The following is a 14,902-nucleotide window of genomic DNA, read 5'->3' on the forward strand; positions in this document are numbered from 1 at the left end:
ACCCGCTCAGTCATACCATCAAAACGAGACAAGATGAGCTCTCCTTCAATTCCAACTCAAGGCGGCCAAGTGAATCAACAGCAGAGGTTCCATTCCCTACTTTGAATAATCATTTTCAACTTGAGATATTTTCATTAAAAAACATTCCCAATTTCACCATACCTCGACTTGAAAAATATTCCATATAGGATCTATCAACCCACCCTATAATTTACACTAATGCTACAAAATTGTTTCTTCTTGGCACATTGATTCCCCCAGCTTTTTGTAACTAATATATATATATAGCATTATCTAAAGTCCGTCAGCAAGGACATGATAGTATCAAAGATATTGCCTAAGGCTCTCACCACTCAGGGATTCCATTTCTTTCAAAATATCTTGCGCCAGAGTTTTGACCGATAGCTCTACATCTTCGAGCAACTCCCCGAGGAATGGAATGGTCTCCGCCAGGAAGACGAGATACTCCTCTTTCAAATTCTCAACAAGGTACTTCACGATCCTTAGCCCCAAAATGCGGGCTCGGACCTTCTCACTTCGCGTCTGCATCAGTACCTGGAAATGACAAGTCAGGAGATGAACATTAGCCTTTCGAGATGAATAGATGATGATATCGCCCCAAACACCTATTATGCCTCGAGAAAACCCACACTAAAAGGAATTGATATTAGCTAACCACTAGCAAAGATCTAGGCATCTGTACACGTAATGACTCGACAAGTTGACCCTTCTAGAAATAACTCGTGTTACCTCGTGATTCAATGGCTTCCACAAAAGGTCAGACCCAGCAGTAACAGCCATTTGACCAATGCAAATAACTAGGGTATCATCAACTTCTTGAACAGATGGTATATCGGGGCATTCTTCCAAATATGCCGGTGGTTCAATGACAAGCTGGGAAACAATGGGTTTGAGCAGAACCTGAAATTGAGGCAGAAGCATGAAGACAGGGAAGGCAAAAGATAACAAGTCCAAACAGCCTCTGATCACTATGATGTAATTTGGCACAAACAAGATTACTGACCTGAAAGTTCGAGGAGTCGAGGAACTTCAACGATCCAGTGTCATAGAGGAAGCACTTGTGCAAGGCTGAGACAACTAATGCCCTAAGATGCCACGTCTCATGAGAGAGAGCACTGTTTGTCCTGCCCTGAGATTCCAAAACACGTGCTTTCTTTTTCTTTTGGGTCAAACTTGAAGAGGGTGCTTCCTCAGACTCAGAGAGATGGCGTATGCTGCCGTCGAGCAAGTACCTAAAGTATGGGACGAACAAGGACCTGTCCCAAGAAAAAGCACTTTGAGTCGCCAATTAGAGTACCCCCACACAAACTCCTCAGAATGCAAGAACGTGAAAATGGGGGGTAAGAATAAAATAAGAGTCTCGGATTGAACTTCAAAGACATGCTGGATCATGAAGTAAAAAGTACAATCTGATGCATGTCTCCTTACTTTTCTTTGATTTTTTTATCAAGAAAAGGAAAACTCACCGATGATTTTCTGCAAGTTTGTTCACCAACCCATAAAAGGATATGGCCCTATCCGTATTACTACTGCTCTCAACACGCGGAGAATCATCAACCTCTGACTCTGCCCACTCAATAGTCCTGATGAAGAGCGGCTTGAACATTGTTTCAGTAAGTTTCATTGTCAAAGAAATCATAGAGGTGATCACACTATACTCGATAACATGAATTTTCCTGATAGAAGGATGGCGTTGACGCCGAAGATCTAGGGCTTTCAAACAGAGATCAAATATCCTCGCATGGTAAGCCCCAACAGAAGATCTGTCCATCGAACTTATTATTTTCCCAAGCATTTTGAAAGTAATTTCTAAACTCGAATCACCAGAACGGACAGCGTTGGAGTACAGCTTCATCAAAGGTGGCAAGGCCAGTCGGACCTGGAAAATTGAAAGAATTGTACAGATATGATATTAGTCGAATTATGGAAGACAAGTTCCATCTGATCTCAATGCTTAAGCTTACTGAATTGAAGGCATCTAATCTAATATACATGAGTGAAGGAGAATTGTACATTTAATGAGGTGCATTAATGGGAACCAAATTTATATTATTTTGAATGTTTGGATATACATAATATTGAACTTTACTATCCACATCACAAACAATATATTACCTGAAAGGTATAATAATTATTATCAGCTATCTATATAAATGAATTTAATGCAAAATATTAAAATTATTAATTTCTCATTTCAAAAAATATTTAAGAATTTTTATCGAAGACCACCTTTCCGCATGATACAAGATGTTCCTGTTCCTTTGGATAAAACGAAGCATTATTCTGAATCTATTTATACTATATGAAACCTTTTATTTGAAATATATTAATATTAATATAAATAAGTTGATTGAAGGATTGAAAAGCAATCAGCTTATACAATTGCTATTATATAACAGAAGCATAAAATTAAGTGAAACAACTAATGTCTCTATTTGTATAAGATATCATTACATATATATATATATATATATCAAAATATGAAATTAAGATATTGCCAGTAGCACTTGCTACTAAAAAGGTAAAACCGCGCATCACACGTCTCACTAAGCTAGTTAATTAAACATAATCATTTAACATTCATCATTTGTGAGCTGGAAGAAAGCTCAAGGCTGAGGCAGGTAGAAATTGATGAGAAAGAGGGGAATAATTAGATGTAAAGATAATCGTACTGCGCTCTAATAACATGTGAAATTTGGAAGAGAACTATTGGATAAAGGAATGATGAATTTTTTATCAAACAATATCTGAACAACCAAAAGTCAAATGGTAGAGGTCAAAGATTCTTACAGGTATTCTCTCAGCAATGAGATTTCGCACAGCATCGGCTTTTGTCTTCAGCTTTACATCTGATCCTGATGCCAACTCCGGATGAAGCACCAACAGTTCCCCAATTTTTTCCAGATAGGGGTTTAAAAAGCTCCCAAGCTTGTCTACAACTGCTTCCAAACTGACGAGAACTGAAAGCAAGATATCTCTAGAAGTACATGATGCAGAGGAATTGTTATTTTTCCCACTGATACCAGAGGAACTGTTTAGCGAGATCTTTATCAAATTCTCCATCAAGGGAGGAAGATGAGTCAGAGCTTTCTGTCCAAGCACATTTATTAGAGCACCAGCTGCACGGAGGCAGCTCGAAGAGAGTTCCATGCTCTCCGAGCCAATGTTCATAGTGATAGAAGCAAGACAACTGCTGAAAATAGAATAATCAGTGGGAAACTTGTAAGCTAAAACCTCAACTGCTGAAATTGCAGCCAGCTTCAAAGAAATGTTTGAATTGTCCCCTGACGCATCAATCAAATGAACAATGTCCGAGCACATCCGGTGGAAAGCCTCAAGAGCACTTCCATCAAGTTGAACCCATTTTCTGCTTCTCCTAATGTCGAGTTCTCTTCCACCTTTGTGCTTCAATTTTTCTCTGTCTTGAACCTTCATGGCTTTGGACAATAGGCCAAGAGCCTGCTTGCCAGTGAAACATGATTAAAATAGGTTATTAAAAAGCTAAACCGTAGATCTAATCATTTAATGCAATAAAAGTAGGCATCTTACCTTCTCCCTCACATCTTGATCCTTAGAACCAAACAATTTAATCATCGCACTGAAGTATGATGAGGGAGTCATGGATTTTGTAATATTCATGAGGACAGAACGCATGATTTCCTTCAAGTCTTTCCTAACAGGAGAAGGAACGGCTATTTGCTTCTTATTTACATCAACAAGATGCAAAAGAGAAACAATCTGCTCCAAAATTTCTCCAAAGGTCCCCTACAAATAAACACCCAGATAAAAATGATTTTTTTGCTCACGTAGCTGGTCAAATATAAAATTTAAGAAAATTACTTGCAGAATTAGACCTTTTTTCACAAAATTGGTGAAAAAATAATACAAATTAAGTACCTGAATATTATCTGAATTTTCCCCAGAATCAAGAACCATGGACAATTCGGGATCTTGCAATTTTTGTGAAATGAAATGCATTGCAAGCAGCAATTCTATAAAGAGCTCCCTCGACAAACTTCCACCACCTACGTGTTTAAGTAGCACAGCAAGAGCAGGGAGCCATACAATACTTGAATAATGCTCACATATTTGTACAGCAAACCCATATTCCCATTCCTTCTCTATTACCGACATGAACTCTGGGGAATTTACCGTACTATTACCAGATTGGGATGGATCTTTCCTAGTTATCAACGATTGGAAAAGGAGGGAGAGCAAAGAAGCCAAACTGCCTTGTTCTCCAAGGATCCTGTACAAAATCAAATCAATAAGTACAAGATAAACCAAATCAATAAGTACAAGATAAACCAAATCAATAAGTGCAAGATGGGAATGATTCCAAATGTAGAAAAGGTTCTGAGCCGCAGGTACAGTACCTTAAGAGATATATGATAATTGAGAGCCTCCTTTGTGCAGAAACTTCAGGCAATATATTTACAAAAATCTGCAGAACAAAAATTAATCACAGACTTGCGAATATACCAAATGGTGAAATAGAAGGGCGATCTGTTACTATTTACCTTAAGTACTTGCTCCATATTGTTTGCCTTAGATAGCCAAAATGGTACGATTGAAGATATAACACTCTCAAATACACGTTGAGATTGGCTGTCAATCTGTAGAGATAACCTTATTTCAGTAATGCTAATATGTCAAAAAGACGGTAACGGAATATTGGATTTAAGAAAACAAATGTAGAGAACATAATCAACCTCATACTGCATCATTATTGTCATAACATTAGAACCTAAAAGAGGCACATAAGAATAGACTAACCTCTGTTACAGCTGATTCTCCGAGGACTGTCAGGACTTCTGACATGTGGTTCAAAAATTTTTCAGGAACAACTTTTGCAATAGTGGATAGAAGTGAGAGTATATGGCCATGGACAATTCCAGCTTGATCAGAACGGGCACAAGAGAGCAACAAACTGATATCGATCTCATTGAATATCTCATCCTGTCACAAGAAATATTATACACAATTGTATCATTGAGAATCAGCAATGGCTACACCTAAAATACTTCTATGCCTTTAGAAAGAGAACTGACCTTAGATTGACTAGCATTACCCAAAAATAAAACTATATCTTCTAGGACCAACATCATCATCTGCAGGATGTAATAAAGTTTACTGGTTGTGGTCTCAGAAGTGTCAGAGGAAGATTGAATTGATCTCTCGTCCGAAGCTATTGAACCATGTAACCAATCAGCAGAGAAGAATTCTTTGATGAGCTTGAACAAGGGACCAATAAGGCTTTCCCTGCAGACATTAATTTCATTGACTTAGTCCAATAAGTAATACAGCTCCATATTTTGGAGTGCTAAGGTACCAGGATAACAGCCGATTCTACGAACGAAGATTAAGTAACGTCAAGGATAAAACATCAGCAGGGGATCATTACCTGTTTGAAATATTTTTTTTCATTAACAAAATATCAAGAAGCGAGCCCAGAAAAGATAGTGTGTTTTGTCTGTTTGATGAATCTTGCTGCTTTTTTAATGTTGACTTCTTTTTCTTTCTTCTTTCCTGAGGTGCAGCATGAACATCTAGTTCAGATGGTTGACTGAGCATCTTCGCCACAATGGAACTTGGTACCTGCTACATTTACAGGTTGAAAATATTAGATATGTCCATTTCACTTTAGTCAGCCAAAAGTAGAAGTTTATATCTGCAGAAACATGAGCTTCCCATATGTTCCATAAAGGCAAGGACAGAGAGTAATGTAAAACAGAATAACAGAAGTTTCAGCACATATTGAAGTTCAACATAATCTAATCTGATATCAAACTAAAGATCATCTTCTAGCCCTGGTGGCTGAAGACAAATGAAGGCTCCCCAAAACACTTTCAAATTTGCCAATGTTGATGACCTTAACACAGAAAGACGACCAGAAAACTACTCAGAACTCAATTATATGCGAACCAATATCAATATCCTGGAAAATGCACTCCTTTGATATGTTATAATACACAAAAACCTTCATAGAGGTAAGTATTGGGAGTGAAAGCAAGCACCTCTAGACGCAGCAATGCCTCTTTTGTAGCATATTGGACATCTCCATTCACGTTCCCGACCAAAAATACAAGTTCACGGAGGAGAAGCTCCTGCAAAATAAAGAAAAGAACAAGAAAAAGATAAGTGTCGTATCATTGTCAAAGGACTGCATTCCTGGATTCATGCAAGTAATTCTTTAATCCACTATCCATAATACAGGCAATTTCTCCAAAGACAAGACCTGCACAAATAGTCTCCACTCCTACATGCATTGGTTGGCATTTTATGCTCATGTTTATGATTGCAACTACAACAGAGTTATAGGCATGTTACTACGTAATGTTCGCTGTGACTGTGTTGCAATGAAACTAATTGCAATTCTTTTGACAAAGAGGTTAATTCACGAAACATGACTAAGAAAATGAAATTAACCTGCATTTCAGTTCTCATCTCAGAATAGATCTGATTATTGAGCTTGTTCAGAACAGCTATGCATGGCAAGATTAAAGCAGGATCCTCGACAGAACACCTTGGTAACTGCAAAAAGATATTGCACAAAACAAATGATAAGCACATTGAAAGATATGAGAGGGATTGTTAAAACTAAGTATTCAAACATAAATAGACAGAAGTGGCAGACCAAAAAACATCTTACTTGCAAAGCCTTCAGTAAATGATCCTCAAAAATGCATCTCCCATCTATAGAGGGCGTAGCACAACTCTATCACAAGAACAAATACAAGTCTCGTGAAATACTATATCATGAGAAACAGAATGCAAGATAAATGCCAAGACATCAATACCTCCAGCAGTAGGCATAAGATATCAACTTCGTACTTTGACAATTTCTGGAATGACTTGTCCATCCCAGAGAAATATTTGCCACATCTTTTCATTAGGTCCGACAGTAACTGCTCAACATCTTTAACACGTACAAGTGCATTTCCTATACCTTTGAGCAAGGAAAATATCACTAACTGCACAAAGAAAGACCCAGTGTTTTCAAGATAAATCACATAAAACCATAAATACAACAAAAGGGAACCTTCCCATAAGGAGAGAAGGGGAGAGTGGAAAGGGAAGCAAACCTTCCCATATGGAGAAAACTTTAAAGCAGAACCCAAAATGAAACCGAGAATTTTTTCCTTGATGGATTCGTTAAACCTGAGAAATGCATCAGTCAGTTTAACTTATTCTCTCAACAAATCTTCTCGGACAGGAAAATCCATAAGAACAACAGGTAAAGTGCACCATCAAAGTCCACGAGCTACAAATAACAAAAATCTGGACGCACCGTTGTTCTGTATTTCTTGGCACCAATAGGCTGTTGTGGTGGCCTGGATGGCTAATCAACGATGTCAACAATGAAGAAAGGAACCCCCTATCTGATACTATAAGCCTCTTCTGCTGAACTATCACGCTCAATAGTTCCTCAAGAAAATGACTCCAAATTGCAAAATTGCCTGTCATTTCAAGGGGGAAAAAAAAATTATAACAAGGCACTGCAGTCGATGAGCCCAACTTATGAAATAGCAACAACAATATAACAATCTACAAAAGATATCTTAGTACCATTTTTCTTGCTAGAGAAGTCAATTCGAGAACACAACGCGTGTAGCCCTTCCAAGCAGTTCATGGCAGCACTTCTTACTTCCTGAAAAGTAAGGGAACAGCATGGTCTAAGCATCAACCCAGTTTTTGGGGTTATTAGAGAGTCTATCTAGAAGCAGATTGCCATAGTCAAGAAAGAGCTAGCACTGTAAAAACATATTAACATGCTAACACCTAATGTACAAGTTCCAAGAAGGCACCAAATATTTCCAAAAGGTTAACAGAAAAACACAGTGAACCTGGTTTTCACTGGCGAGCGGGACAAGAACTGAGGGAGCTTCAGCAAGAAGCTGGAGTGAGAAGCTATCCTCGGACTGAGCACAAAGAAATGCATAGCAATGGAGACTCTCAACTTGGATGGGGATTGTAACACCTGCAGTTCACCAAAGTTTGTCAATTGACATTGATTGCAAAAATTAATTAGAGATATAAAGATACAGGATTTGCAAAGCAGCACAATAAAATGAAATCAAGATATAAAGATGGAAGACAAGTATTTCAAAAAAAAGGCCTTGTGTTACAAACAAATACAGGAGAAATTGACTCTCTTCAGAAAAGTAGATGGGCTTAAGCATCAGGAAGTGGTGAGTCACATGTAGCCTATCTCCAGACTTTTCAGTCACATGGGTTATTTGACTAGCGCAATCGGGTGTGAAGAATAGAAGGGTGATCGGTCATACAAATAGTGCCCTTATAAATGTGATGAAAAAGAATTGAGCAGATATAGATATATTAAAGCCAACAGTCAGACCTGCTGTGAAAAATCCAGACAGAAGACTAGGAGAACTCTTGCAATTCGTAACAAGGTAATGAAGATGTTCTCTAAAAGCATGGTTTGTACTAGCTCCTGCAAGAAAAGCAAAAAACTCCTGGAGTTTCCCAAACCACTGATCTTCAGTCTGCAAAGAAAGAGAGGAAGTTAGAATTGACCTTATTGGAGACCACAATATTGCACATCTAGATAACGCATGGATCACTGCTACAATAAGTATAGCAACCAAAATGAAAAAATGAAGTGAAAGGAAGAAGATTCACGACCGAAAGGAACTCCATTGGAGCAACTGAAATGAACGCCTCTAGCAACTCCCAAAATATGCCAATTAGGATTTTTGGATTTAACTCCTTGACATTTGCATCAGAAAGCTGATCCAGGAATCCAGTGCAACTTCCTTCCGACGTTTTTGTCTTCAACTGCTAATCCAAAGTCAAATGTCAGAACTAGAGCTGCAATTAGTGATCCACCTACCCAAAATAAAATCGGAAAAAGGGGAAGTCGAATCTTATCGAGTGTAGAGCAAAAGGTGAATCTAACCAAATTATAAGATCAAAACATAATTTCCAGGATTTCAACACCAGTTTAACTAGGCTTTTAAGAATTCCCCGAAATCAATTGATAGATTCCCTACCTCTCCAATATGCATGACACAAGAGGAACTCAAAAGCTCCCACTGAGTCTTCAGAACAGGAAAGCAGGTTTCGAAAAGTTCAAAAAACTTGTTCTCTGTCATGACAACATTATACATACAGTGTCAGAATGTAGTCAAGGCCCTTAAACTCATAAAACTAAATATGGCAACCTTGCAACAGAACCAAAAACAATTTAACACGCCCATATGCATGCTCAAAAATAAAACTATGTAAATTCTCAATTCTAAACGATCAAAGAAAGTACTGGCTCAAGAAAACCCTCCCAACCGAAAACACGGTCAGGCCAAATACCAAAAGGAAAGGCATCACAAAGCAGATATAAATTTCTTTCTTCCAAGTTGAAGCAGAGAAGCGTGCCTCTCTTACTGATTGCAAATGATTGCATGAGAACCAAAAAGAATAGTGTCCTTGACAACATGAAATCACCACTGCTCTTGACAAGCCAAGGCAGAGACTCTTGAGGATGCATAAAAAATGTAACTGCCATACTGTCCACAATTTTCTGGTTCATCTTCGAAATGCTTCCAGGTTCCAATTTCTGCACATATTTTAAAGGCAAGTATTATAAGATGCTTAGTTGAAAAGATCACCACACTAACAAAAAAAACACATCAAATATAGAAGTAGAAAAATATGAGAATGTTTCTCTTCCCAAAAACAAGCCACAGACCATTGGAGTGTCCAAAATTTTCATATCAACCTGCAACTTTCCCATGCTAAAATTCCATTATGTTATCACCAGCCTCGAATAGATCAAATAGAAACTATGATGAACTCGGAGTGATCAATAAAGGGCAACAGGTCCTTGATGATCTGGTACCTTCTCTGAGCTGCAGGAATCAGGCAGATTCTGATAAAATGCCCAATTCAGTTTCTTCGCAAATTCCAAAGCCTTGAAATTGTATTTCCTTGTCTGCATGTAGTTAGACATAGTATGAATAGATCCACAGAATGTGAGTATGCCGATGCCTAAGAACATAGAATTCAGGAAACATATTCTTCTTGAAAATAAGAAAAGAAAAAAGAACCTTTGGAATTATAAGGAGCAAGGGAAAAATCATTGTGGCAAATTCATTTGATGAATCAGGTGAATCATTTAATCTTGCAACCATATGCTCAAAGCACAAGACAATTATATCACCAGCCACAGCAGTGTTGTCTGAACCTGCACAGGGAAACAGCAGGCAAGAATAAGATGCACATGAATCCAGTACCTGAGAATTGGAATAGCTCAGACTTCTCGCTACATAACATACAACACCGCAATTTATTTCAAATGATTGAGAGATCATACGGATCAAGCTAATCCTGCAACTTGTTAAGCACTTACCAGATAAAAAAATTCTAACGCATCTCTGCAGCACACTATGCAGCGTTTGAAGAATATTGGCACCATCCATTGCATCCAATGTATCAATCAGCGACAGAGCTGCTTGGACTACAGTTAAATCATCATCATGCAGCTGGCTTAATAAGGCATCTTGAATAGCTTCCAACCTCTGCATCAAAAATGAAATTGGAAAAGCATTATAGGATTGCCTCACAATTCCTGACAAGGTTGACTTTGGCTTTCACACGCTTTAGCACAGACAAGGAGCCATACTTCAGTTATGAAATCAAAGAGGAAACCGGTTCCATCATCATAAACCTAGAAATATCGAGAACGGGAAAAGACCCATGAGGAGGACATCCAGACAATCTTATAGTTTTTTTCTCCCAACTCTCCTAACCCTGTCATAAAATGAAGAGTTCGAGATTTATGGTAAACCTTTTACAATTGGTACCAACAGCCAAAACAAAGGCCATAAACAAGCATCAGCGCCATTCCTCACCTTAACCCTGTGCTTGTCTTGAAAGGAAATGAAAGGGAGTACATACAAAATTCCATACAACCCCTCCATTTACCTCCATCTTCAACCATTTACCCCCAATAAATACACCCTAAGAGTATGAGAATATATATACATGAAAATGAAATAGCCAGAAAGCATACTTGCAAGACAATACCTGTGGAACACCAGGCTTAGATTTAAGGATGCTAGAAGTCTTTAACTCAACCAGTGCAGCACATCTGACCTCCGCCTATATAGTATATATCATCATGGTAGTACACGGATTACAATCAACCAATGGAAAACATTCTTGAAATTAAGCAAACACAAAAAGAGCATCCATCCCAAGTTCTTCTTGGAACAAAAAGGGGAATAAACTACCTTAGGATGGTGTAAGGAAAACAAAATTTTTGAATCTATCATAGGCAATGGGGAATCAGAATTTCCATCCAACGCCTTAGACAAAGTTTCAAGTCCCATCTCCCCTTGTCCAGAACGCCTTCCTGAATTCTATTTAAGAAGAGAGAGAAGAAGATTATTCTGCTAGATATACTTAAGAAGAAAGAACGAAAAAGGATTCTCAGTCAGGAAACAAATATGTATACCAAATATACCTCCATGAATCTCCCGACAGCCACTCGCACCTCTGAAGGATAATTTTTCATGAGAGCAATCATAATATTTTTGCCGCAGCCTCCTATAATTCAGGTTGAGAATGAAAGATAGTAAGGACATAAAATCATAAAAAAAAAAAACAAAGCAATCTATATTAAAATGCCAGGAACAAAGAAATACCTAATTCTGATGAACGCAAATTGCCCTTTTTGGGCGATAGCTTTGTATAGGAAAGCATGATCTTGAAAACAACACGATCAACAAAATCTCCAATAGGAATTGACTCAATCATGGATATCAAGAAAAGGTAGCATGTGTTATCTGAAGAACTGCCAATGAGCAAATGCAAATATCCATTGGGTGAGAAAACAGAAACAGCATATGACAAGGACGACTGGGAATTGAAATGACTCTTTAGTCCTTACCTGTGCTCAACCAGAGTTCCCAAAAGCAAAGCCAGAAATTTATCAATATTGAACTCCTTAGAGAGTCCAAGTAGAATCCCAGTAATATCTCTACATGGGAGGAACACAGTGTCTCAGAAGAGATAAAAAGGATCTTATACAAGGAAAAAGTATGATTGAGATAATAAATGCTCTAACATAACAAGTAAAAAGAGAACCTAATTTCCTTCAAGCTCTCCAAAGCCTTCATGGGAAACACATCAAGGGATTGTGACTGTTAAGTCATGTATAAACTAAGTCAGAGCAAGCAAAATTAATAATGACATGTGTAAAATAAAAGATGCAGATACAGTCTCCAATAATGTACCAGAAAATGTACTAGTAGTTGAATAGATTCTACTTCTGATTCTGATTGCTGTTATTACTTCTTTCATAATCAGTAGTGCAGGAGCAGCTGGCGAGATTGCCTCACAATGAATTTCAAATGATGGCAAATCTAACCAACTGCCTCTTTAAATTCTACACATGAAAACTATAGCCTCTAAATGTTCTTCACCAGGCCACCAAAAACTCCTGAGAAAGACTTAAGCAGAACTATTGAAAAAGATGCATTATCATTACCTGAACGACATTAATCAAAGCCATTAGCATCAGCCGAACCCACTGCACATCAGTTGAAGCTTCTGCGTCTTCTCGGGCACTTTCAGCTAATGAACGAACCAAAGTCTTCACTAATTTAGGAGACAAAGCAGCTTTGCTTGCTAGTAGACCAACAATCATCAGGGCACTAGCCTAAATACATGAGTAAGTTTTTCCATTTAAGAAGGTATCAACAAACTTTGAGAACTTTCACTGAGAGAAAAACAATAAAAAGTGCGAGAACAACCTAAGGAGATAACTTTATGAAGTCATATCTAGTAATATATGAATATAATAATGACCCTGCATCCATTTTGAGAGATCCTGAATAAATCATTATTGATTGGCATCATTTTCATGTGAACTCAAATTAAACCCAAAACTCACTTTATGTTCTAGATTTCTTTTTCTGCCAGGCTGAATTCCAGAAACTGCGAAAGGAAGAATCCTCTTTACAACATCACTCTCAACAGTTGCAAAAGAACCCACAGCCTCGACAGCAACTGCAGTGCAAAAGCTAAGTATAGGCCTTGAAGGCTGGAACTTTCCAGTTGGAGAGGCCTGCAAGGAAAAAGATATTTCTGTCAGCCTCGCTAGGGTTCTCCTCAGCACGAGCTGATACTTCGACCAACACATATTATCTTCTCAAAAAGTATAAGAATAGCAGACTCACGTAGTTGCATATAGCCTCTAAAACACCCAAGTCCCTTATGCATTGCTGAACTATAACCTGTCTGGGTGGTGGGGCACCGGAGACTTTAACCCCCTCCAAGAATCTCCACTTAGTATTTCTGCATAAAGGCACCGAAAAACTAAGGGCACCCTTCCATCATGTATGTGAAATAATGAAGGAACCTCATCATTTAGCTATCAGCGTACCCGAAATCAACCAACTGCACGATTCGAACGAATGCATGGGTGTCGTGGAATGGCAAGGCACATAGTATCAAATCTTCCATGTTGTACACATGTATCCTGGAAGTTGCATTAAAATAACAATAAACATGGTTATTAGGGCCAATGTAAGGGTCAGGAGAGATTGATGCGAATATAGTGAACGTGATGCACACTTGTATCTCCGTAACAAGTACTCAAGCGTCTTGAGTGAAGAGAGGAGCTGGAAATGGCCAGAGAGCAACCGCAGATACGAACTGATTGAGGTATTGATGCGGCCGTTCTCCTCTGGCGTCATCAGCTCCCTATCCAATTCCTTACTTTTGTGGCTAAACAAATCACTCTTGTAGTTTCTGAACCGTTCATCGGCGTTTACAAGAACGTCCAGACCTGGAATGGAACAAACAGCCAACCAATTATCACATGCAACGCTAACAGGACATGATAAGAGAACCAACCCTACGCGGCAACAGCCCCCAAGTGTATGTATGCGACACCATAAACAAAAAACAAAAAATGGAGCTTTTTGGACAGACCCGAAAGGGCAATGCTGTATATGGTATCGATGTCGAGGTCGGCAGCTTCTTTGGGGCTGAAGAGGACAGAAGGGCGAGTGAATGGTCTCCTGAGCGGCTCTGAATCAGCTTGTATGAGAGATTTGATTGTTTGTAGCTGTGAGGAAAGGGAGGTCGCCATTGTTGCGGCGGAGAAAACAGCTGAATAATATGGAGCTTCAGAAGCGAGCGACGGAGAAGCCGGTGATGCGGACGGTTGCCTCTTCAGAGTTCGTTATGGTCTGTGCTCCGTCTAGGGTTTAAGCCTAAACCCAGTCGGCTTCTTCGGCCTGAGAGAGAGAGAGAGAAATGCATCCGAGTAGGCTATGACCGAAAAGCGGGACCGATTTTGGTGGGTCCTCTCACTTGCATACTTATTTCTTCGTGCCTAGTATCAGGAGGCGCGATGGTTCAGCTTATGCTTGGGCCGACGCATAACAACCTGGGACGGTGAACTCATTGGGCCTGAGAATGGGCATTGATGGGCCGGGTCGAGTCGAGGCCCAGCTGGAAAGTAGACTGGAGTCAACAATCCACTCGATGAAAACTAGTCAATACTCCTTGGAGGCCCAACGAGATTTCTTGTTGCATGGCAAGCTGTGCTTTGTACGGGCGGACCTCGTCTGGAGCATATGAGTTCCAATGCCATTGGTAAAAAATCAAAGGCGTAACAGGAAGCTTAGACCGAAATCAACAATCATCTTGATTCCCAAAAAAAAGAAGAAGAAAAACACACACACATACGCACGCAAAATGTGGTACCATCGGCAAACTACTACGATCCCTTACAGATGAACTTCATCTCAGTTTAGGAGTTCGAAATCGCAGGTCAAGTTGAAGCCAAGAAGGATGCTTAATAGAAATTAAGGCTCAACTTGATTCAAATATTAAAAAAGAAGAAGAAGAA

General features: G+C 38.9%; 1 protein-coding gene across 6 annotated transcripts; it reads right to left on the bottom strand.

Annotated features, from left to right (window-relative positions):
- Nucleotides 1-70: 70 nt before the first annotated feature.
- LOC116204199 (uncharacterized protein At3g06530) lies at nucleotides 71-14,344 on the bottom strand. Of its 6 annotated transcripts, none has more exons than XM_031536268.1 (39): nucleotides 13,978-14,344; nucleotides 13,618-13,831; nucleotides 13,427-13,522; nucleotides 13,221-13,338; nucleotides 12,935-13,108; nucleotides 12,530-12,700; nucleotides 12,127-12,182; nucleotides 11,930-12,019; nucleotides 11,685-11,833; nucleotides 11,495-11,586; nucleotides 11,271-11,399; nucleotides 11,065-11,139; nucleotides 10,388-10,556; nucleotides 10,086-10,222; nucleotides 9,878-9,970; nucleotides 9,415-9,595; nucleotides 9,036-9,130; nucleotides 8,668-8,823; nucleotides 8,381-8,528; nucleotides 7,869-8,002; nucleotides 7,591-7,672; nucleotides 7,313-7,481; nucleotides 7,107-7,182; nucleotides 6,822-6,995; nucleotides 6,674-6,739; nucleotides 6,451-6,555; nucleotides 6,039-6,128; nucleotides 5,426-5,622; nucleotides 5,073-5,283; nucleotides 4,798-4,980; nucleotides 4,542-4,637; nucleotides 4,398-4,465; nucleotides 3,919-4,270; nucleotides 3,571-3,786; nucleotides 2,812-3,480; nucleotides 1,488-1,900; nucleotides 1,025-1,277; nucleotides 751-921; nucleotides 71-555 (listed from the first exon to the last, which is right to left on the bottom strand). In XM_031536268.1, the coding sequence occupies exons 1-39, from the start codon at nucleotides 14,135-14,137 to the stop codon at nucleotides 325-327; spliced, it is 6,459 nt and encodes a 2,152-aa protein (XP_031392128.1). In that variant the 5' UTR covers nucleotides 14,138-14,344; the 3' UTR covers nucleotides 71-324. The 6 variants fall into 6 exon arrangements, with proteins under 6 accessions (XP_031392128.1, XP_031392131.1, XP_031392133.1 ...); XM_031536271.1 differs by having other exon boundaries at nucleotides 325-555; nucleotides 11,504-11,586; XM_031536273.1 differs by having other exon boundaries at nucleotides 325-555; nucleotides 8,668-8,820; nucleotides 9,424-9,595.
- Nucleotides 14,345-14,902: the final 558 nt, after the last annotated feature.

Source organism: Punica granatum, chromosome 4 (genome assembly GCF_007655135.1).
Source record: "Punica granatum isolate Tunisia-2019 chromosome 4, ASM765513v2, whole genome shotgun sequence".
NCBI classification, from domain to species: Eukaryota; Viridiplantae; Streptophyta; class Magnoliopsida; order Myrtales; family Lythraceae; genus Punica; species Punica granatum.

Bases quoted from the DNA above. Each gene is read 5' to 3' on its own strand.
- LOC116204199 (XM_031536268.1), bottom strand. From the start codon at position 14,137: ATGGCGACCTCCCTTTCCTCACAGCTACAAACAATCAAATCTCTCATA. The intron at 7,183-7,312 runs GTGCGTCCAGAT...TGCATTTCTCAG, and splicing joins CCAAGAAATACAGAACAACG to GTTTAACGAATCCATCAAGG. The intron at 4,638-4,797 runs GTTAGTCTATTC...TTATCTCTACAG, and splicing joins GAGAATCAGCTGTAACAGAG to ATTGACAGCCAATCTCAACG.